This window comes from Papilio polytes, unplaced genomic scaffold, assembly GCF_000836215.1.
Source record: "Papilio polytes unplaced genomic scaffold, Ppol_1.0 DF824069.1, whole genome shotgun sequence".
Classification (NCBI taxonomy): domain Eukaryota; kingdom Metazoa; phylum Arthropoda; class Insecta; order Lepidoptera; family Papilionidae; genus Papilio; species Papilio polytes.
The window spans coordinates 157,040-180,408 of NW_013525135.1; the positions used below are offsets into that span (position 1 = coordinate 157,040).

At 36.0% G+C, this 23,369-nt stretch overlaps 1 protein-coding gene across 4 annotated transcripts in view; it reads right to left on the reverse strand.

Moving 5' to 3' along the window:
- Positions 1-17,826: 17,826 nt before the first annotated feature.
- The window catches only part of LOC106100211 (glutamate receptor-interacting protein 2), a 128,434-nt gene continuing 122,891 nt past the window's right edge, over positions 17,827-23,369 (reverse strand). For 2 of the 4 annotated variants that reach the window (XM_013278987.1, XM_013278990.1), the window contains 10 exons: positions 23,054-23,228; positions 22,403-22,629; positions 22,189-22,334; positions 21,496-21,853; positions 21,081-21,236; positions 20,816-20,944; positions 20,128-20,520; positions 19,441-19,661; positions 19,048-19,155; positions 17,827-18,059 (listed from right to left, as the gene is read on the reverse strand). In XM_013278987.1, the coding sequence (XP_013134441.1) occupies positions 17,988-18,059; positions 19,048-19,155; positions 19,441-19,661; positions 20,128-20,520; positions 20,816-20,944; positions 21,081-21,236; positions 21,496-21,853; positions 22,189-22,334; positions 22,403-22,629; positions 23,054-23,228 (1,985 nt within the window). In that variant the 3' untranslated portion in view covers positions 17,827-17,987. The remainder of the gene's footprint in view (positions 18,060-19,047; positions 19,156-19,440; positions 19,662-20,127; positions 20,521-20,815; positions 20,945-21,080; positions 21,237-21,495; positions 21,854-22,188; positions 22,335-22,402; positions 22,630-23,053; positions 23,229-23,369) is intronic. The other 2 variants (XM_013278988.1, XM_013278989.1) reach the window with 2 other exon arrangements.

Below are 23,369 nucleotides of genomic sequence, written 5' to 3' on the forward strand. Positions count from 1 at the left end.
CTTTAACTACGAGAGTATTATAAATTATAATCAACTTATTCTATACATTCTTTTATGGTAATTACTGTAACTTAATATAACATTTTCTATGTTAAAAACTTAAAAAATATAGTAATAGTGTTAAAGATTGGAGGCGGGGTGAATGGAAAACGATCGATTGCGAAGTGAAAAAATATATTTGTTTTTACATATTTATAAATTGTCATATATTAAAAAAAGAACAAGTCAAATATAAAAATATAAAAAGCGTTCGATGTCTTAAAAGTTGTAAACGAGGTTGTAAGTTACAACCTCATTTCTTAACATCCTCCAACACCAAATATAAAAGGTATCGAACGCTTACACTACATACAATACACTTATTTTATCTGTTACGTAAGTAATAAGAAAACATTAAACTGTAAAAAATAAAAACATTAATATAGTTTGTCTCTCGGACACATGACATCACATAAAACCCAAAAGAGTTGAACAGAACAAACTTAAGACTGCAATCCTGCGATCTAAGAAAAAATAAACTAAAACACATAAGCAAAATATTAAATACCGTATCTACAACGTATCTTAATAACTCTTCCACTTGTAGACAAACATTCAATGATCTACCATTTTTATCCTTTGTCGAGGCATCAAACATCGGTCGCAGTTTAATTGTTATACTAGTTTCCTTGGATACTGCTCTGTGAGGTAAGTAATGTACGTCATCCTTCTTACAATTTTGTGAAGGGACAGCCTCACTAACAACAGGGACAGTATTCTTGAAACTCTTCAAGACCTCCTCTTCTTTTTCCTGTTTGGACTGTACGTGCACAGGGTCATTAATGCCTAAAATCTCAAGATTACAAAAATCTGACATACTCTGTGAACAAAATGAAGTTGTGACGACATTGGCGTTTATTGTATTATCTTGCACTTTACCTTGTAATGTCCAACCGAGATTCGTCTTAAACGCTGTTAAACCATTTCCAAGCTGTACCAAATTGTTAGTGAGCAATAAACCCGAATAATCAGCACCTATCAAGAGACCTATGTCTGCATTCATATCTACATCTGTCAACTCGATTCGGTTCTGTTTTAATACATTAAGAATATGCTTATTATTTACATTAATGTTAGGTACATTTGTACAAATAGTCGCCTGTCCTAAAGCTGTCATATTAATTTTAAACCAGTGGCCAGTACCAGTACATAGTACTGGTGAATGTTTCCGACCGCATACAAAACATTTTATATAGCTTCGACAGATTTTTGAGTAATGTCCTATTTTTAGACACACGGTACAAGCTTTCTTCTTTTTCAGGTATTCTCTGCGTTCTCCGATGGTCATTTTGGAAATCCTGAAACACTGCGTACTTGCGTGATCTTTTTCACACCAAATGCATCTTACCTCATTGTGCTTCTTCGTGTCGGTATTAACCGTTAGGCAGGCTACTGTTGGTTTTGAACAGTGAGAGCGGACGCTAAAATCATTAGCTAGCGAGACACGTTGGTCAGCTTCAACCTCTTTTCTTAGAAAATCCAGTAAACTCGCAAGTTCGTCCGTGATTATATCCGGTTTACTTCTTTGCCAAATTTTAAGTATCTCATCCGGAAGAGCTGACTCAACCAACGGTAAAAGAAAAGGTGAATACTCACCACTGGTTACATTTAGCACTTCGAGTGAACGTAAATGGCTTGACATATTATCGTATAACGAAGTGGAATCATAATTCTTTTTGTTTAATATTAATTCCAATAATTCACGGATATAAAATTGAATAAGCAAATCTTTTCTTGCATATCGCGCCTTTAATTCTTCCAGACATATCTTGTAACTTTTATTTACAATGGGAAAGTTTTCTACGAACCTTCTAACATCAGAGTCTGGTTGCATGTTCTGGCACAAAAATTGTAGTTTTTCGCAGTCTTCTATAGCTGGATCGCTATCGATTTTTTTAAATTGCCCCCAAAACGTTAACCAGTTTTTAATGTTACCGTCGAATTTTTTCATCTCTAGGGTTGGCAATTTAATCTTACTTCTCTGCTCTAGGTTTTCGCATTTACAGAGAGCCTTGTACGTAGATTCAAGAAGGTTCCATCGTGATAGGTATTCATGTCCTTCATTTAACTCCTTCTCGAAATTTTCATCTTCGAACGGCTCGGACGCCATGATAATTTCTTTTATTTGGTCGTCATATTTCTTCAGCTGTTCGAAAATATCTTTTATCGTACTGTACTCTGCATTCACTTGATTAATTTTGCTTGTATCGTCTTTTACAGCACATATTAGGGAATCAAGCGCATTTGCGGACTTCGTAAAATGTCTTCTCGTTATAGTTCTCACCCTGCTTATTTTTTCCATCTTTATGTATATCAGGGTCGCCACATGTTAAAGATTGGAGGCGGGGTGAATGGAAAACGATCGATTGCGAAGTGAAAAAATATATTTGTTTTTACATATTTATAAATTGTCATATATTAAAAAAAGAACAAGTCAAATATAAAAATATAAAAAGCCTTCGATGTCTTAAAAGTTGTAAACGAGGTTGTAAGTTACAACCTCATTTCTTAACAAATAGGTTGTTTACTACCAGTAAACCGTTATCGTAAAACGGCCGAATGTATTTTTGTTATATGAGCATTTTTCTCTTTTATCTAGTTTTCACTGTCCATTGCACCTTTCGATAGTCTCTGCCTATCACGTAAATTTAAAAAGTTTTTATGCGTTAAACTCTACTTTCAAACTCTGTTAGTTGCGCTACGCAAATTGCTACGTTCGGATACTATCGTAACGCTTGACGCTTGATTTCGTAGAGGATCCTTTCGACTCATGTAGAAGAATTGTACTTATAATAATTATTTTAATTACTTTTTTCTATTTAAAGAGTTTTTGTGCAAAAGTAATGTTTCTAAACTGTACATTTCTTATCTGTAACGTATAAAAGTTGGCGATATGACACTCGTTGTATCACAATCTCGGCTCGCAGCGAGATGATCACGTAACCGGAGGATGCTGTGGACTATATCTCGGATTAATCTTTACAAAATTCTCCATTCAAGTCACGTCGCCTGCGCTACATAAATAAAACTTTCTGACAAAAGCCACTATTTACTCGCCACTTAATGTAAAATATTCCTTTTACATTTTGATATAATATAATTTATTATGTTATCGTTACAATGTAATTTATAATCATACAATAGGATATTTAAAAAAAAAAACAAACCTAATTGCTTTACAACCGGTATCGTTTTCAGAAGGTTTAAGTTAATTTTATTTTATTTTGTCCTTGTATGCACTTTAGGTTTTTTTTTATGAACACGAAATATGTGTAAGTTAATATAAAATGCTTGCTGCTTACTCACATCGTCAGCTCGCAGCTCTCAGGTCGTAGGGGGCATGTCATGTCGCTAGAACTACATTAAGTCGTGTCGCGTCCATTTTTCTTATTGTTCCATGTAACAGCGCTCGCTCGCTGAAGTGTTACGAAGAGTAATGAATTTCGCTCCGTTTACAAACTTACTCGATGTTTATTTTCTACATAACTCAGTGTGAGGTGCGACGTTTCCTGTAGACTAACGTATGTACACGTCTTTGTTATATCTCTATGTTCACGAGTCACTATTGTTACTTGTAAATAGAGATATCACGTAGAAAAAGATTGTAAGTAAAGAAGTGAAATATTTAAAATGTCGTTTTATTGCAATGTTATTTGTCGAAGTTGAATTTATTTTAAGCAAACGTTTTTTTATTGAACTGAAAACATTTATCCATCGCGAATTTCAGGCAATTGTAGTATGCAAGCCGTTTGCGGATATGTTTTTATCGGCGCAGTGTCAAGATTTATTATTTAAACGTGATCCGCGGCGCAGCACCCCCTGCACCCCCTGCACCCCCCGCACCCCCCGCACCCCCCGCTGCCGCCCGCCGCGCTGCATTATTCAACAGAACGATAAACATCGACACTGTTTCTATTTATTGAAAAGTTTTAAATTTTAAACCAGATAACGCTTTGTTTTTTTTTTGAACACAACGGTTCTTAAACTGACAGCTTGATGAAGTTGTACAAAACATTGCGCTGTTGGAAGTCGATTGATTTTTTTTTACAAAGACAGATTTAAAAACCAATTGTTTTTTTTTATTTGTTAAGGTGTTTTACCTGCAATAATTTTCAAGTACTTGTGCTAATTATCGAATTGTAAATTAAACGGAATAATGGAATCTCCATTACGACACAAATGTCAACGTTGTCCTAAAAGTGATAAAAATTCATTACACCTTATTGACAATGTCTGAGGGTCCGGATGTGAAGGCTGTATACAGAGCCTCCGAATACCGGAGAGGGGGGGGAGGATCAAAATATCAGTGTCGCACACAAAGGGTGCTGTTGCTATTGCCAGTAACGGACTTGTCAAGGGTCACAATGGGGTGGATTTATTTATGGGAGGCCTTTTCAAAACTGTATGACCAGTTAATAAGAATGTGTTCGTAAAGACATGTTTGCTTTTTTAAATTACGGCTACTTTGTTATCTTTAATTTAATTGCTAATTGTTAAATTCTGTAATTCCAGTTGCCAAAATACTCTGAAAAATATACCTTTTAGACTACAAATTACAAATTAAATTACTATCGAATAGCGAATTGTTTAACATAGCGCGATAATGAAATGTTTCGTGTTGTTTTTGTTAATAACGCGGGCGTCAGTTGAAATGAGACGTGGCTCGTATCCAATGTCAATAGACGCTGCAGCTAATTGCAGCTGCAGCCAGACGACGAGCAAACAAACACGCTAACAATTAGCTAATTGCACATTTAGAATAAACACGATAAATATAAATACAGACAGTATGTGAATTTATTTACCATCGAGCTTTTTAAGTACTCGCGTAGTAGAGCGATGTCTGAATAACAATTTTATAGATCATTCTAAACTAAACTAATAATTCGTTTTATCTAAAAAATAATGATGTAGTATGACGTACAGCTTGTTAACTAGCGTAGAATACGACGTCACGTTTCACGGACATTTAACTAACGACACTATACAAACAGGGAGACTGCGATGCTTAAACAATACAATTTGCAAAACACAAATATGCACATTTACCAGAATTCTAGGGATTATAGTTTTACATAATATACTAGTACTCTTCAATTGAGTTAGTACTTTTTAAGTAAGTCACACTAACAATAACAACATTTTAATTAAAATGTAACGATAACAATTAAATAAATTAACTATATTTGTACTAAAAAGAATATGTTGTTAATATTCAAAGTACAAGTGTAGCGTAAGATCGCAGTCACGAGGAGTACATTAAAAAGTTAGCAAGTAGGATCACAACTTGTTCGGTATCGTCTCAGCCACTTTGTAAACACTGCACTCCGGTTAACTCCACTTTGTGAAGTCAAGTTCAGTCTTAACTGCCTCATTAGCGGAAATCCTTTGACTTCAATTGCGCTAACAAGCTGTTAACGCTGTTCTGGTCAAATTAAAACGATTACTGTGAACGTTATAAACAGTTTTAATCGTTATATGTGTATTATTGTTAGCTATCCCAATATATCCAGATACTGAGCTAGGCTCCTCGCGATCTCCGTGGCGTACTCACAGTCGCCGACGTCGCCGATGTCGTCGAGGTCGCCAGCTGAGCGCGTTTACTAGTGTAATCTTTTTAGTAAATAACACTAGTTATGTAATGTTAAATCTTAGTGTAGACTATCAAGTATTGATTTTTCGAGATGATTGTTCGATTTTTCGTTTATGGCTTTACTAATCTTACTAAACAATGTTTGTAGTTTTATCCGACGTGCGCGTGTGTCGCGACGTTTCGACTATTAGTGATTTCCCCGAGGACACGATCAAGGTGAAACGAGTCAACCAGTTGTTTGCATCGAACCATCGCTAACTCTATTGAAATGACATAATGTTTTTAGTGAATTTGATTTCTTGATTATCTGTTTACTAATAAAATAAATTAATTATTTTATGCATTTTTTAATAATATGCAACAGCAAAAAATCCTTATATATATAAATGAATAAAATGAAACTTGCCAAAAACAATTTCCTTTATAAATTTGTGTGTGTCTACACCATTATGGTTACGCCGTGAGACCTAATTTATTTTACTTTAGGTTTCTTTGTTAACTTCAACTGAGACGTTTTTATTTTATTTGTGCTTTATACCTTAGTGTTAGGGTTCAAAATGTCTCACCAGAGTTCCACAATAGAGGTGCCTGTAGCTTACGACTTCGTATCTAAACCATTAGAGTCAGTTCTCGTTGCGCTAAAAGCATACAATAGTGTTTGAAAATGATACGTTGGCAGTTTTAACAAGTTTTAGTATATATTTACATGTAACATCAATATTTACTACTGTTATAAGAAGATGTTTCTTATGTCCTTAACTATTTTAATTTTACAAATTCACTGATGATACTATTAAAACGAATTTCAGTTTAATTGTAAATGACTGGAATCGCAGTTTAAACCGTATTACAGTAATTGGCTTTCGTGATAGCGCATTAAATCGACTTTTACATCGTCCTCCATCACAATGATGCGCGCCTCCAATACAGATGAGTTCATAATTTATGTACTTGCATTCATTTACAACTGTCCGTACATAAAGACATCAAAAATAAACTAAATGAAAATATAACAAGACAAATAGTTGCAATTGCAATATTCTGTTTAGAATAAACTCCGGTATTAAACCAGTTATTTTGTTTTATTCTAAAACGCGCAGAATTTGCAACTAGAGGTAATATAATATTATTCGTTGTTTACTGTTTGCTCTACGTGCTCGTATCAACATGCACAGGCATTTGACAATACGAACCGAGGTTAGCTTAAATCCTTTTTGTATTTTTCTATAAACGAATATCTAACAAGTAAATAAATAAATGTATTCATTTTTTCAATGTGTACATTGTATTATTCAATAGGGTATCATAATATTCTAGGAAAAAAATAGGCAGCTGTATAAAATTCGGCCGCGAATTATAAGCTATTTTTTGAATATTAATAGCTCATCGCTCGCTGTATGTCTCTGACTTCTCTTGAAGGTTATTTCTAACCTCTGTAATAGATCGTTAACACTTATTACTAAGCTTTAACTGTATTTGCCTCAGTACAAAGTAATTCTCAGGTCACTGAATTCATCTTTAATGTTAAATGAAAGTTAATTTTCTCATCTCGGCTGAGAACAAATTTTGCAGCAAGTTCTCGAACAGCTCGAGGCCGATATTTAGGCTTAAGTGGGACTTAATTTAGTTAAAATACATCCCGTTTGCTGACAACTTAGAAGTATTAGACTTTGTAGAAATTATGTAAACGTGCCCCGACTATAATAGTACTGAGAAATAATAAATAGGAGCCCGCAGGCAACATGCTACTGGTTGGAATATTTATAAATTTGTAAAACTTACTTTAAGTAAAAGCAGTTTGGTAGCGAAGCTGACTGATTTTTTATCATTTAGAAATGATTGTGACTCTTGGAATTCGTGTATTAATGCTAGTTACTTAAGCCGGCTTGTGCTAAATTTACTTTTATCGCACCTCAATATTCTAAAATTGTTTTGCAAAAGATATAGTAATTAACATCCCCCAAAATTAAACATAGATATTATGAAGCTGTAAGTCCGGGCGGAATGCTGACCATTGTACTGAATATTGAACGTACAGTGCGGCACAAATTTATTTGCACGAGATTTCAATGAGTCACATCTGCCGTTGACATTGTAATGAAGGTGATAATGACAACAAACGCGCGGGCAATCCGCCGCGGGCGGGGACGCAGAGCTCTACATCAAGACAAATAAAATTTCATACAAACAACGTTTAAAAATTACAACCTAAAAATGCTGTTTTATATTACTTAACCTATAAGCGATAAAGGAGTTTGTATAAAGTTTTAAAAATACACACAATACAAAGATGGAGAAACCTTTTTCGTAATGCTTACTTCTATTTAGTGTAATAGATCAGTCGTAGCTATTTTCACTCCTTAGGGTCAGTTGTTTTTAATAAATACATATTACAAATTAATTTCAATACAAGGTAGATGTTTTTCGTGTCTGCTAACAGCGGATCATGTCCGGAGAGAATTAATGTAATGTCTATTGAAGAGCTCGGAATTGAACAAATTAATTCTAAATCCGTATTAAACGAGCTCCTATCACCTCATTCTGGAATAATACGAGTTTAATTAAAATTTATAACTGGTTAAACTTGGCTTTGTTACAGGCTCAAGATTTTACAATTATTTAGAAAACTTTACGGCAGAAACAAAAAAAAAATACACGATAATTTTAAATTTTTGGTTATGGGCGTTTGTTCTGAATAATATTTATGTCATGTTGCTTACGCAATAAAATACATTGTTAAACATAATTAGTTATTTGTAATCCGGAGAGGTCAAAAATAGTCGGACAATTTAATACATGGATTTCTACTTGATGAGTGTTGGCGTTAAAATAAATGGTCCGGCAATCGTGTGTAACGAGGGCCGAGGGATTTATGTCGTGATTCAGAGCGAGCTAATGAATTAAATACTTGTGATTCAGGCGAGCGAATGCGTGCCTCTAATGTGCCTGTACCTCACCGGGACTAATGAGACTCTTTAAATATATCGCACTTTGTGATGGTAACTGAATACCACAGACGTGTACAAATTTGTAAAGTTCTACGTCAGAACTACATGATATTAGTTGAAACCTTTTTTCCACATTAAGGGCAATAAATTCATTAACTGTATATTATGCCTTTCTCAAAGAGAATAGTGCATTAGTATTTGCAGACACAAGGGAGTAGGGCTAGGACAAGGGCTAGGGAGCATTATGCACGGCCACGCCGCCGCCGTAATGAAGTTTCCGTAGTGCGAGCGCTGCGCAGCGCATAGCAACGCTGCCTGTAACAATTAATCATAGTAATTACGAGTTGACATAAATATATTAAAATAGGATAGTTTCACTGTTCTTCAACTAACATGATTAACAGTTGACAAACGTGGTACTAGTTCCGGCCAAATATTGAAACGAATATTGAATGTTTTGTGTCATAAGCTACTAACAACCTGTTAGTCTTGAAAATGTTAATGGAATTTCGATTTTGGATTGGCATTATCATTTAAGACAATGTTACATATTTTAATGTCGTTTCATTAATCGTAAATTAGTGTAAAAAGAAATAAAAACAGGCTTCAAGTTACGGCAGAAAATAGAGCATTATTACGTGAAGTAATTTAAAGGAGTGTGTTTAGACGACGCGTGTGTCGCGTGTGTTGTCGACGAGGCGATGGCTATGGCGAGATAGCGTGGATTCATTATCCGTTGTGCATTATGCGCCGGCACTTTGTTAGCAGATGAAGTGCAGCCGCTGCTCGCTCTGTGCGAATATAGGTCTCTGGCACACCATCCTAAACGCCTTTTAGTTTTTCTCCGAGTAAGTACAACTCAAGTACACATGTCGCTTGCGTTTTTACCGCTTTGTAACTACTATGTTTAAGTAACTGTATAATTATTTGAACATTTAAACACAAGATAAACAGTAAAATAACGAAATGTTTACAGAAAATTCACGGTTTTTATTACATTTTTTAGCATTTGCTCAAATTAATAATGGAAAGGGAATTGTGGATTAAAATCTCATTTAGCGTACTTGTGAGCTGCGTACTTCTGATCCCCGGAGATTCGCTTTATTAATTGGTTAACATCCAAATTAGAAGATAATCCTTTTTCATCTGGCTTTAATTCCCACGAATGAATCCGTTGTAAGAAATGCCTGCTCTATTTTACCCTAAAAGCTATATTACGTAAGGTTTTGAAACGAAATTAAGGTGAGATTACTTTCCTACGCATTCAATATTAACTAAATTTTCACCGCCGAAGAAAAGAGAATTACCTCGCCTTTGACGTCGTTGAAAATAATACAAAATATATTTTTACTTTGCGTGTTAATGTTGCCGCTATTTAATTGGACAATTTATAAACTGTTTACAAATTAGACCTGTTTCAAAACTGCCCAATATCTTAAACAAAGGAAAAATAAAATCAGTTCTTATTTATAAGATCAGCATAGATTTTTATGAATTGTCGAGAAATGGGATTTGTATAAAATGCCTAGTCCTGTTATTAACCGTCAAAGTTTATAGTTCGTCGGTGACACAAGAACTCAGTTCTAAGCTATTTCGTTGGAGACAAAGTGGGATTCATTAAAAGTTTTTTGTCGAGTCTCTTTCTAAGTCGACGAAAATGTCGAAGAGACATGTAAAAAGTTTTGATATGTCACACAATTATAATTGAACTGTAGAAAAGTAATTTGAGATTATTTTCTACAAAACAGTGGCGTTTATTCAACAGTTAAAGGACATTAGTGTCCTCCGTGCCCCGCGCCCCGCGCCCCGCGCCTCCTCCCCGTCTCCCGCTTGAAGTAAATCTTCCCTGACATATCCCGTCTTACAAGTCAGGTATATAAGCAAAATAATCTGTGAGTAGGATCACGTTTGATCCCACTGTATAAAGGAGATTCATTATTATTTCACGTCGTGTACTTTGGCTCCGCTCGATGGCTTCTAAGTAATTCTTGTTTATGTCGACTTAACTATTATTTCGCTTTAAATGGGATCGAGAGCTGAGCATCTTCTTGTTTTATAAAGGGATATTTACTTAACGTTATTGTTGAGGAAGTCGTGTAAAAAAGTCAATTTAAAAGTAACGATTAAAAATACTATTTCTTTATGAATTACCAATAAGATTGTTGTGGACCTGGTCTGAAGTGAACGGGCCGTCCCTAGTCCCAGCACACATTAGTTCGCACGAGTTTAAACACGCTCTCAAATTGGTTTGATGCAAATCCCTCTGTAAATTGGCGGAGGCGCGGATTTCGAACATTAATTTGTGGCGAATCGAGTGGAAAATGGAAATTTTGTGCACCCTCCAGCATCTGCGCGCACTAAATTTAAACTAGAAAATTTTTAACTAGATTTTTTATTTGAAAATGCTTCTAAAAACATATTTTTAGAAAGTTTGTAAAGTTCTAAATCGAAAAAAAACGAAGGGTGCGAGACCTCCTATCTATCATATCTACTTTGGTAAATAAGATAAATACTCTCTATATAGTGCATATCAAAAGCAATATCTTTAATGAAAATGTGAGGTGTAGAACAATTTGTGCTCAGACAACAGGCAGAAGACGATCTGCGCTAGCCGCATTGTGCCTGGCCGATAGCCAGGCGTATCTCCTTTGCTTACAATATTGGTCTTATTTTATAAAAAATATTCCAAAACATCGTCTCTTGCGTCAGCTTGAAAATGAGAAACCAAAATAATCCAAGATTACTTGATTTCTTTAACTTTCAAAAAAGGTGAAAATACCAATGAGGTTATTGTAAATATGTATAAGGCTTTGAATGTAAGTTACACAAAGAAATAAATAAGAGGCCTAAACCATCTCGTGCGACAGAAAGTGGCCGTCATTAAAAGTTGAGCGCCCTCTTTCGGGGGCGCGCGGAATATTCCGTGGAAAGGAAACACATGATGAAGTTTCGCCAACTTGGACACAATGCAGGCCTTGATGCTCTTTTAAACTTTAAAAGTAAAACAAAGTAGAAAAGAATTCCTGTTGAGGAACATAACAGTAAATTTAAAATAACATTGAATATAAGTTCGGAATTAAATATTACTACGATATGATTTAATTTGCTTTTTTGTTCTAGTTGAAGTCAGAATTAAAAACATCGAAATACAAAATAAATGTTGGAGTACATATCTTGTTGGAGAGCTCTCGAGGCGCGCCCGATGTGGCTACATGTAATTAATGATTTCGAATATTTTTCTTTAGCCCGTAACTACAGATATTCTCAGTTATTAAAACTAAAATAAAATACACTCCATGTTTATGAAAATAAAAATTTAACCAAAAAACAAACATTCCGGTTATAACTGCATTCTTCACATGAAACATATTACGGTTTAAAATATTAATTAAACATATAATCATACATGAAAGTGCAAAATATGAATAAAACTGAAAAAAATGGATTAAGTCATAGTTCTCTTGAGTAATTAAAATTGTGACCGCAATTAGAAACAGCTGAGTCGGTTTAATTCAATTCGATGAGATTGAGTTACATAATCTAGTGGAGAGGTCGCGGGGGAGGGGGGAGGAGGGAAGGGGAGGGGACACGGGCGCTTAGTTAATTTATATCGAAAGTAAATTACATTTTATAACTACTTCAGAAATATGTATATCTCTTTTGTTGAATTAAAAGTTATCATTTTATAAACTTTAAATACTATAGACAATTTAAAATTCTGTCAATTTTATTTAACTCTGTCTTTTTTCTCGACTTTACAAGCACGGAATTATTGGAAGTAAGATACCAGTTGGTTTTTTGGAAATCGGAAAGAGTAAAATTCCTCTGAATTTACTAAATTCGGATGCTTTACAAGGTATTGCAATATCAATCGGAATTTCTATAGCAAAGTGGCAATTAATGTTCAAAACATTAGTGTGAATATATTCACTGAATATACTTGATAATAAATCCGCGCAGCGCCGCTCAAATCTGGCTTTAATTTGCAGCAAATGGTATAGAAAATGAATTTTATGCACCAGCATTTGTGAGGGTAGAGGTAAGCTTCTAAAACTTTAAGCACGTACCAACTACAATGTGTTTTAAATTATGTCTTATGCTGAATGAAATAAGATTCATAGTTAATTTTTATCAGAATAAGTTGTACTTAAATTTACGATAAGTTCGCACGTGATGAGCATACTGTAATCATTTAAAAGCAAACTTATACAATTTATTTAAAGTTTTCTAAGATGTTAAATAAAGCAACATTTCGACTACATTGCTTTTATAGAAATACAAGCTTTCGCCCGCGACTCAATCCGTGTGGTATTAAAGATACAAAAGTACGTAGTCTATGAGTTTTTTCTAGACTATACTCTACATCTATGCTAAATGTCATCGTAGGCGTTAAAATCTAACAGACATCCATCCATTCAGCCATATTTTCGCATTTATTCTACGAGTATTAATAAAAATATACTAAAATGCGGTTTTATATATGAAAGAAAATTTTAAATGAAATCATGTAGTTATACTTTACAATATTTTGATAATTTAAATAGCAACATTTTGCGCAGATTTAAGTGGAAAAGATAGGTTGGCGGTGTTCCAAGCCGCGCGGCCGCGGACCCTGGCTCTTGTATTGTTGTACCACGACATTTAAACACTTCCTTTGCTAACCTGTTATTATGTAATCACTTTAAAATAAGATAAAATTTAGAGATAAATTAAATTACTAACAAAAAACTAAATAATTATTTTTATCACGAAACCATATAAAACATAAAATGGATTTGGAGAGTTCACATGTCCTCGTGGATTACATTTAAAGTAAAAATGAAATTTATACATCTATCTACAATTTCTTATTCACTTAAATAATTGTTTATTACTAAAATATGTAAATTCGGTGATTATAAATAGTAGTTTATTTACTTTGTTAGTTTGAAACTTGGTTTGAATAATACCTCGCCTGGAGCTGGAGCGAAGCAACTTTTAATTATTCAGTTTATCTATTTTGTATGAAAGTCGAAGTTCAAGTCGGCAATTCAGATTTAGTAACGTGTTGTATTTTAAATTTATTATTTGTTATATGTGAGGTCGATTCACTTCTCAAATAGACAGACAAAAACTATCTCTCGTCATGTCAGTAAAAAACAAAGACAACGATATACGGCACCCGAAAAACGTAGTTACAGTAAAACTTTTGTTGATTACTGAATACAGATGGTAGATATTTCCGTTGCTTTATAGTTGAAAACTATATTTTATTAATCTCTGGATCTGGAAAAATTCTATTTCCATAAACAAGTTGGTTTCGATAACAAATTTAAAATCATCGAAACACAAACGTTGGAGTATTTGTGTGGAGAGCGTGCTTGACACAGTTGCGACCTCTGCTGGAAATTATTAATGATTTCAAACATTACTCCATTGGATTTGCTATAGAGAAATATACTCAACATTTTGTTAATTTATTTAATTTTTTAGTAGCATTTTAATTTGTATTCTGATATGTTTAAGTCATGTTTACTATTAAATACCATGTTTTTACTTGAAAAGTGTTTATTACCGACATTTATTTCACATATTTTTTGTGTTACACTTTGGTAAGACCTAAAGTATTATCTATTGTAATAGTTTGCTAGACTCATTTTGTACAGTGAAATCCTATCTTCAACAGTTTAATTTAAATGACATTGTATAGTACTCTTTTCCTTAAAGTACTCAATTCATCATAAAAGAAGACACGCAGCCATTTAATGCAAAATGGTGAGTGTCGAACGTGCTGGGTTTAAATCTCCTTAAGTGAACAAACAGCCGCCGGAAGCGGAAGCCGGGGATTACTTCCCTTAGTTCCGCGGATTGAGCACAGCTTCCGCTACAATAATAAGAAACATTCCTTCAACTAGTTATTGTAACTACTAATTGTATACGCAAAATACTAATTTTCTAAACAATGAATTTGATGAACAAATTAAATTTAAATTGTCAAATGTGTTTTCCAGTTCAATTTGTATGTTCAAAAAGAGAATTAATATACTTTGAAAGCATAAAACGAGCTGAATGTATTATATTTCAGAACGTGAAGTTCTTAATCCGGCTAATTATTTCGAACGAGTTCAAGTAAAAGTGGATTGACGGATGTCTGTGGAAGAGAATTGAATAGCGTAAAGGATATGCGGGAAAAATCACTTTGAAAGGAATTCCTCAAATTTGATCAAAGTAAACAAGCCACTCCGCGATATAAGCCTTGCGCAATAAAAAAGGTTCAAGTGTACTTTCCTCGAGAGCCTTCGGAGTGCGAGCCAAACCGGATGTGCGATCGACAAATTTACATTTTTTTTCTTTTACGGAATTCATTGTGACCTAAATTTTATATTTAATCAAGAATTGTTATAGACATTGCCAAATTCACTTACACTAAATAATTCAATTTACACTGACTTACATTAAGTGTACACATAAGTATGTATAATTAGTCTCTAAAGCGTGTTTAAAATAGTATTTTTTTTTTAATATCTCTAAAGTTTTACATTACAGTGTCACAAAAAAAAGCACAGCGGTGTCTTTATTCGTAAAAGATTACAATAGATTTACTTCTAAATAACTACAGTTCAACATAGAAAATTTAAAAAACTTGCATAGATTGTATTTTTATTAGAGGAACGACACAACTAAAACAATACTAAATTTCAAGTAATTTGTTTTTGGATATGATATCTTTAAATTGTTTCAATGAATGAAATTATTATAATTGCATAGAATAGTGAGATGGCAGTTTTATCTTTGGTAGAGCAGCGACTGGATTAGATCCTTATGCATTATTCATTCCACTTAGCCCGCATTGTCCATGAATCTCCTACAGGACTGTTGCACCACTACTGTATCTAAATTTTAAATTACTTCCACAGATCATTTCTAAGCTGATTTGGTCTATCGTTGTCTGGAATGAACCTAGCACTAACTTTTTAACTACAACTTACGTATCTTCTAAATTAACTATCAATAAGAATGTAAATTCTACGCTTTAAAAGGTTCTTGAATTAATAAATCGAATATCTGTTCTCTATTGTTTTGAAGATGTTCTTAAAGCAATTAAATATTTGGTGGAGAAATTGTATTGTCTTAGTTGTATTGATTAAAGTTGGGAAATTAAATAAATCTTGACTATGATTTAGAAGTTACAAATGTGTATAAATATTATGTATTTTTGTTACTTTGATTGCAAGACGATTAGCACTTGGGCACATAGATCTCTATAAATGGACAGGTCAATGTATTTTTTAGTTTTTGTTCTGTTCGGATTTAAACTTACCTGTTGTTAAGGGCAGTTAATTCTAGCAACCGGTACAATATGATATTTACATTAAAAATGGGGAAAAGTGAAACACAAATATTCAACCACGCATACCATTTTATTGAGTAGATTGTGATAGCTATGCCCTTCTCTATATCAATTAAACGTTAATTGACAATAAAGTTATCCTTACGTATAAGGGTACAAAAATAAAATATAAAAAAACAATTATTATCTACACTTTCTAAAAAAAAGTCCTGAAGGTGGTTTACTAGGAATTTAAGTATCAAATTCATGGTTTTTTATAATAAATAAATTATAATTTCATTACAAATGTTTGCTTATTTAAATTACAATTAATTTGCTTTATGCAGATAGACGTAAAATATAATAATATGTATTGTTTCATTAAAATGAAACCAATCAGACTATATCTGTGAATACAATTTATTTAAATAATTCCACTCAACAATTTTATAAATAAAATTTGAGCTAAAATATAGTACTTTAATAACAAAATGTAGATATTATGAAAATTCAATTCAGTTAAGCTCATGTTTACAACACAATTACATTAGTACCGCTATATATTCAATAATTTAAAATTTGGGATATAATTCAATATGCAAACAATATTAGTTTGAATTTAATTCTAACTACATTTAATTACATATGCTAGTATGTATGTGTGATCGGGAGTGGTACCGAACTCTAGCACCATACATTTACCTCTTTCTTTTTTAAACATAATGAGTGAGAAAACAACATTATTGTACAAGAGTTTGTGGGACTCCGACGATAACATACAAGGAACTGGTACAAAAGCTGTCACCCAATGTGTCATTAGACGAAATGTTATCTCTATATTAACATTTAATAATTAAAAACTCGCTGAAATAAGAAAACCAAATGTTTAAGCTTTAATTTTTACAATAGAAAATCTAGTACACAATGTTATTTTTTACTATATCTAGACAAGTTTTATAAGTTCTATCTACCCCTATTACACATCCTATCAGTCTGATAATACACTACTCAGTATATCTAGTTTATTTACACGCGTTTTTATATACTAGGATAATCAAATTTTATATAATTAAGAATGTAACGTTTATTTTACAATATGGTCGAGCCTTTGGTTTATTATGTTTTATTTTCGATGTTCTGTTACTTAACATGCTTAACTTGGGTAAGTTGTGGCTAGCACTTACTACCACGTTCTTACTAAGTAAAAGAATGAAAAAACTGATTGTAACAAACAAAATCTTTGGTATTTTTATTCACTTGTGCGTTATTTTCACATTTCAAATGTTTCTATTGTAATAAATCTCTTACAGATTTAGGAAAACATAGCTAGGGTTTTTACTTAATTTACCATTGCAGTGTAAAATACACGGTTCAAATGAAAATATACATTTGTAAAAAACGACGCACAAAGGCTGATGTTATACATTTTAATTTAAAATCAATAGATTCCAGCCATGTTCGGTTTGGCAAATCTAACTTGTATACGTAATGTAGATAATTTGAAACTATATTTTTGTGCTTAACAAAGCGCAGCAATGTTTGGCTGTTGTTCAAACACCGCAGGCTCTATGCATTATTCTCAACCGTCACCCCGCTCTGTCCCCACGTTGGGACATGAGAATGAAAACTTTCATCCTATACACCTTTTGCGACGAGAGGACAATTAGAACTTATTTTATATCTTAATGGTCCCATCCGTCACCTTATTGGTGATAGTGGGACTAAAAGACGGGACGGATGTAACTTTTAATCTCAACTGTCCCCATGTGGTGACAAAGCGGGATGACGGTTGGGAATAATCCCTCTATAACAAAATTTGAGTATTTATTGTGTCACAAAGATTCACCTAAACTATTTTGGCATGAACATAAATTAAATACATGGTTCTTTGGTAGATTCTCTTAGGATGTAATTAGGCAGTATTAAAATAACTCATAGAAATGATTACAGATTTATTAGCATTATATGTACAATATTTAATCTAAACTTAATGTAAACTTCACGACATAAGTCAATGTAAGTAAATTGTCAGTGTACACAGTATGATCACTATACAAGTGTGGTCTTTAGCGCGGGCGCACTAAAGGCGGGTTATGCACTAAATAGTCTTAGTCACGATGCTGCTGTCGCTGGCGCTGGAGCTGTCCTCCGAGCGCTGGCTCTTCAGCTCCTATACAAGATTGCAGTAAAGTAACAGACTAGTGAATACAGTCAGAATATTGTCAGTATTTAGATTTGATAGCTCGACATTAAAAGTGAAATTCCACTTTAAAATATTAATTACTAGCTTTCGCCCGCGACTTCGTGACGTGGTATAAAAAAAACAAACGTAAGTAGCTTACGTGTTCTTCCAGACTATGCTCACAGCTATATTCAATTTCATCGTGTTTCGTTCAGCCGTTTCGGCTAACTCTAACAAATATCCATCCATTTAAACTTTCGCATTTATAATATTAGTATGATTCAGTAGAACGAGTGATTCGATTCAAATTAGAATTACATTTATCTGAAGGCAAGTAGATATGTATTTGGCGTGAGATCGACGACACATTGCAGCTGAGTGCGAGCCGCTCCGATATCACACGGTAAACTTTTAATGACTGCGTTCGCTTCTCCCATCACATGACAGCTTTCCTCCTGATATCATATCTACTTGTATATGTTATTCCAACATAAATTATCTTGTACGACTTGAAAAGTATATCAGCTAGATATTGTGTTTGGAAATCATTATTTGCAGTTTAATTCCAATCATCTATATCTCATCATCTAAACTAATATTATAAAGAGGAAATATTATTGTTTTTTGATTATTGTATATTTGTATGCATTGAAACTCGAAAATTACTGGACCGAATTCAAAAATTCTTGCACTATTAAAAAATACATCACCAGTGAGTAACATAGGCTATATTTTTTGATTTCACGTGGAAGAAGTCGCGAGCAACAGCTATCTTACTAATATTATAAATGCGAAAGTTTTGATGGATGGATGTTTGTTAGAGTTTGTAGCCTAGACTGAACGAATCTTTATAAAATTTGGCATATGTAGAGGATAGTTTGGAAGAGATCATAGGCCCCCTTTTGTTTATTTTTGATTCCACGCAGACGGAGTGGCGGGCGAAAGCTAGTCATGTATAGTATGTTAGTATAGTTACGTTGGAGACGAGGAGGCGCTGCACGACGATCTCCAGGCGGTCCCCGGCCGCGGCGATGAGCGGCACCGTCAGGCAGCAGTCGTACTCCACGGTGCGCGTGCCGTTCACCTTCACACAACGCATCTCACTTCACTAATCAATTTAATATAACAAGACCACTTTGGGAAGAAAATGATTAAAAGTAAAATATTAGGTTCGTGTAAATCCAGAGCGTCGGTAAAAAGCCGAAGGTTTCGGTGAGTTCCACGGAGATCCCGGAACCTTTTTCTATTGCTGCACCGAGGGGGTTTTAGTGGGTACAAAACTCACATAACCCTGTCTTCTCCCCAGAAGGAAGGGTATCTAGTACACGTATAGTGAGGTGGCGCTGATGACGATGTCCCAGCAGATCACCTGCAGGATCCTGTCGTAGGGGCGCAGTAGGCCGACGATGTCGGCGGGCCCGCCCTGTCGGATGCGGTTGATGTAGACGCCGCGCTCGTACAGCCCGTCCGACACCGAGAAGCCGTAGTCGTCGTAGATGGCGTCCTTGTACAGGATCACGTGGTGCACCGAGCCGCGCGCGCCACGCTCGCCCCGCTCGCCTGCACCACGCACAACCTCACTGCACTCGACTGTTGGCCACTCTTTATTCCATTAATAATAAATTCAAATTTCCAAAATCTTAAAAAAAAGAAATTGCATTCATTATTTTTGTAGTAAATCGAAACCGTACAAGGAAACATTTTATTTGTAACGTACATTTTAAAAATAGATTTACGTGCTTCGCAATGACAGAAAATATAATGAGGATGGCTAGATGTTGGAAAGTAACTGTTCAAAAGTACATTGAAGTTTGTGTCGGCGGCGACGCGACGGCGACGGGGCCGCAACAAAGGTGAATATTTATAACTTACTTTTCAGTCGTGACAATTTCGAGCTTCTCAGTAGGAACGACACAAAGACAGAATTTTTCAAAAGATTTCAACTATTTCATTTACGGAAGATTTATTCCGACTTTTGCTTATATTTATAGATGGTAATTAACGGAATCAAAGATATTTAGCGGGTTTTTAATAGGTGAGCTGCGGCCGTACTTACCTGAAACATCGTTTTCATAGATGGGGCTGGTGGAGAAGGCGGCGTGCAGCGGCGAGTGGCGCGCGGTGAGCGAGTAGATGCCGGCGGCGCAGGGGCCCATGGGCACGTAGTCGCAGCGGCACGGCGCCGCGCAGCGCAGCTCGCAGCGCTTCATGTTGGAGGTGAGCACCTCGATCTGGCGCACGTCGTCCTCGCGCGTGCGGCCGCGGCCGGGCTCGGGCGCGATGCGCGTGTTCTCGTAGTGGAAGGTCTGCAGCGAGTTGTGCAGCGAGTAGTCGGGCAGCGGCAGGTCGCCGCAGAACCCCAGCAGCTTGTCTTCGTCCGTCGGCGAGTACGGCTGCTTCTCTATTCTGCTCTTGTCCGGAACTGCGTATTCGATTACCTCCGAATTACCTGCAAATTGGACGTAATCTTCGTGAGTAAAATATGAAGTTTCTTCGTCTATATCGGGGCAGTGAAATACTCGATCGGAATAAATAAATAGCTTCTAGTGCTAGAGTAAATTATCATAATGATCGACGAGAGTTGCAAATTGAACGATATCAAATAGTTTCTGATTCGTCAATTGATTAGGACGATAACAAACTATAAGAAAAAGGAAGGACACTGATTTTTAATCTTACTGTTTCTAGTTACTTTGTTAAGAAACATAAGCATTGTATAATAATTTTAGTATCGCGTAAGTTACCGCAGTTGGCGCTGGTCCTGACTGGCGTGGTCTGATCCCAGGACTCGACGGCGCTGTCGTTAGACAATCCGGGGCTGGAGGTGGAGTGGCTGGAGTCTCTTGCACTCGTTTCTGCACTTTCCAAGGGACCTTTATTCATTCAAAATATAATGTAACTCACAAGTTATGCATGAGTTACAGAAACTGCGTTGGACAACGAAGTTGGAACCAGAATTAAATTGGAGGTTAGACTAGTGATAAGTGGCAGCAAGAGGCAGCAAGGTACCGGCAAGTTTCCTGGCGAGCTGCAGCTGCACGCGCGGGCCGCTCTGCTGCAGCAGCTTGATGGCCTCCGACAGCGGCTTGTTGAGGACGCTCTCGCCATTGATGCTCAGCAGCTCGTCGCCTATCGACAACTTACCGCATTTCTCCGCTAAACCACCTGGAGTCAAAATGTTGAAATTTTTCTCAAAAAATCTTCGCTTTGCTAAGAACTTAAACATATATGTTTGTTAAAATTTATAAATAGTATCGTTTACAGTACTTCTTAAATTAAATTAATGAATACCATTTCCGAGCTACGTAACCTGAATTTTTCTCTGTTGATACTTAGTTCAATCTAACATTTGTGAAACGCTAGGTTCGCTAGGTAATAATAAAAAAACGGAAACTTCAGAAACGCAGCATTAAAAGAATTTAACCTTCTACGAGACCACTCAGTAAAATGGGCTGCGTGACGTCCTCGCTGCCGGCTATGGTGAGGCCGAGCGGGCCGAGCTCGTGTCGCACGAGCTCGACGAGCAGCAGCGCGGGGCCAGCGTCGCTGCAGCTGGCGTGGCTGCGGTCGCTTTCTTTGGCGCTGTTGTTGGGGCTGTCGGAGTGGTGGCCGGAGTCCTCTCCGCTGTGGACCATCGCCTTCGTCTCGATGTTGCTGAAGCTTTGCAACGTCAGCTTCGGATTGTGTTTATGAACGTTTGCCCAATCTTCTGGATCTCGTTTTCTTATTTTCAATGTTATTATGTCGTCGGGCGAGTTTTGAAGGATATTGAATGCTGTGTCCTAAAACGAAAATCAAAATATTTAACATTTCTTTTATTATAACTGAAAATTTGGTCAATTTACAAAAAAATAGATGTTTTTCTGTATTTACAATTATACTGTTCTAATTCTACGAGGGATAAAATCACTTTTATGCAAATCGTTGAGTTGGGGACACATGATTAACCCTTAAATACATGATATTTCTTTTTAAATACCATAAATTGAAACAGGCAGTAAATTGAACATAGATAAAGAGAAAAATAAAGATTTTTTTCAAAATAATCTATTGGGTGTGAAAGAGAAGACTGATGTATAAATGCTTTTAAGGGTTAAATAATCGAGTGAATATTTACCAGGGACAGGTTGTGCAGCGGCTGCCCGTTGATGGCCAGCAGCTGGTCGCCGGCGGCCAACGCGCCGCTGCGGTGCGCCGCAGAGCCCGCCTTTATCTCCGAGATCATCATTGGTTCCTCGTTGCTTAACAACTTTTGCTTGCAACCTAAAAATATAACGTATTCCTGTGAATGTACTAAGGGGTAAAAGATCTTTTAAAATGAGTATAATTACCAGTGATGGTTATACCGAGGCCTGCAGACATCTTCGCCAGTTTGACATTAAAGACGCCGCTGGAGGCCTCGATGGTGTTGGGCATACTGAACTCCACGTTCAATGTTAAGTATTTAGGATTGTGCGAGTCGTTTCTCCTCTGCAAGATTTCATTCGCTACTTCCAGAGTTAGATTCTCGTGGCCGTTGATGGACATGACGCGGTCTCGCGGCTGCAGGCAGCCTGACCTGGAATTGTTCAACATTTGTGAAAAACAGAAGAAAAATGCCGCAACACTAGATCATTGGCATACGCTCCGTCCCTCTGACATCTGTCATATCATTTAGGATAAGTATATAGCGCACTATTCCGGCGGAAGTGGTATTTTTTTATAAAACAAGTATTTTTTGTTAATTGTCTTTTATTTCCCTTAACCAGTCCAACCAAGCTCTGGACTTGTGCTAGAATATGATTCACAATAATCGAATGGCGGGATTCGAACCCTCGACTGCAAGATCGGTAGTACGTACCCGAAACCATTAGGCTATTAGCGGTCTGAGTGTTTATGTTTGTGAAATAAATTACTCTGTTACAATCACATTAATGTGTGAAAGTATAAACCTGGTATGAAAAGGGAGTGAAATGATGTAAGTAGGTGTGTGGGTGTGTGACCTGTAGGCGGGCGAGTGCGGCTGCACGTGCGCGATGCGGAGGTGTGCGGCGTGCTGCGCCAGCGCCAGCCCGCTGCTGTGGCCGGGCGGTACCTCCAGCTGCACGCTCAGCGCCTCCGTGCGGCACACCCCCGCCCCCGCCCCCGACCCCGCACCCATGTACCTCTGCTCCTCCTCTGAACAATTACATTCTCTATAGGGATGCGAGAACGTAGAAGACGCAAGAGTTACTCAATTTTGGAGAACTGACAGCTAACCCTGGCTAGTGAAAGAGCCACCAGAAGGGGACTTTAAGAAATACGTGTCCGCTTTTTCTG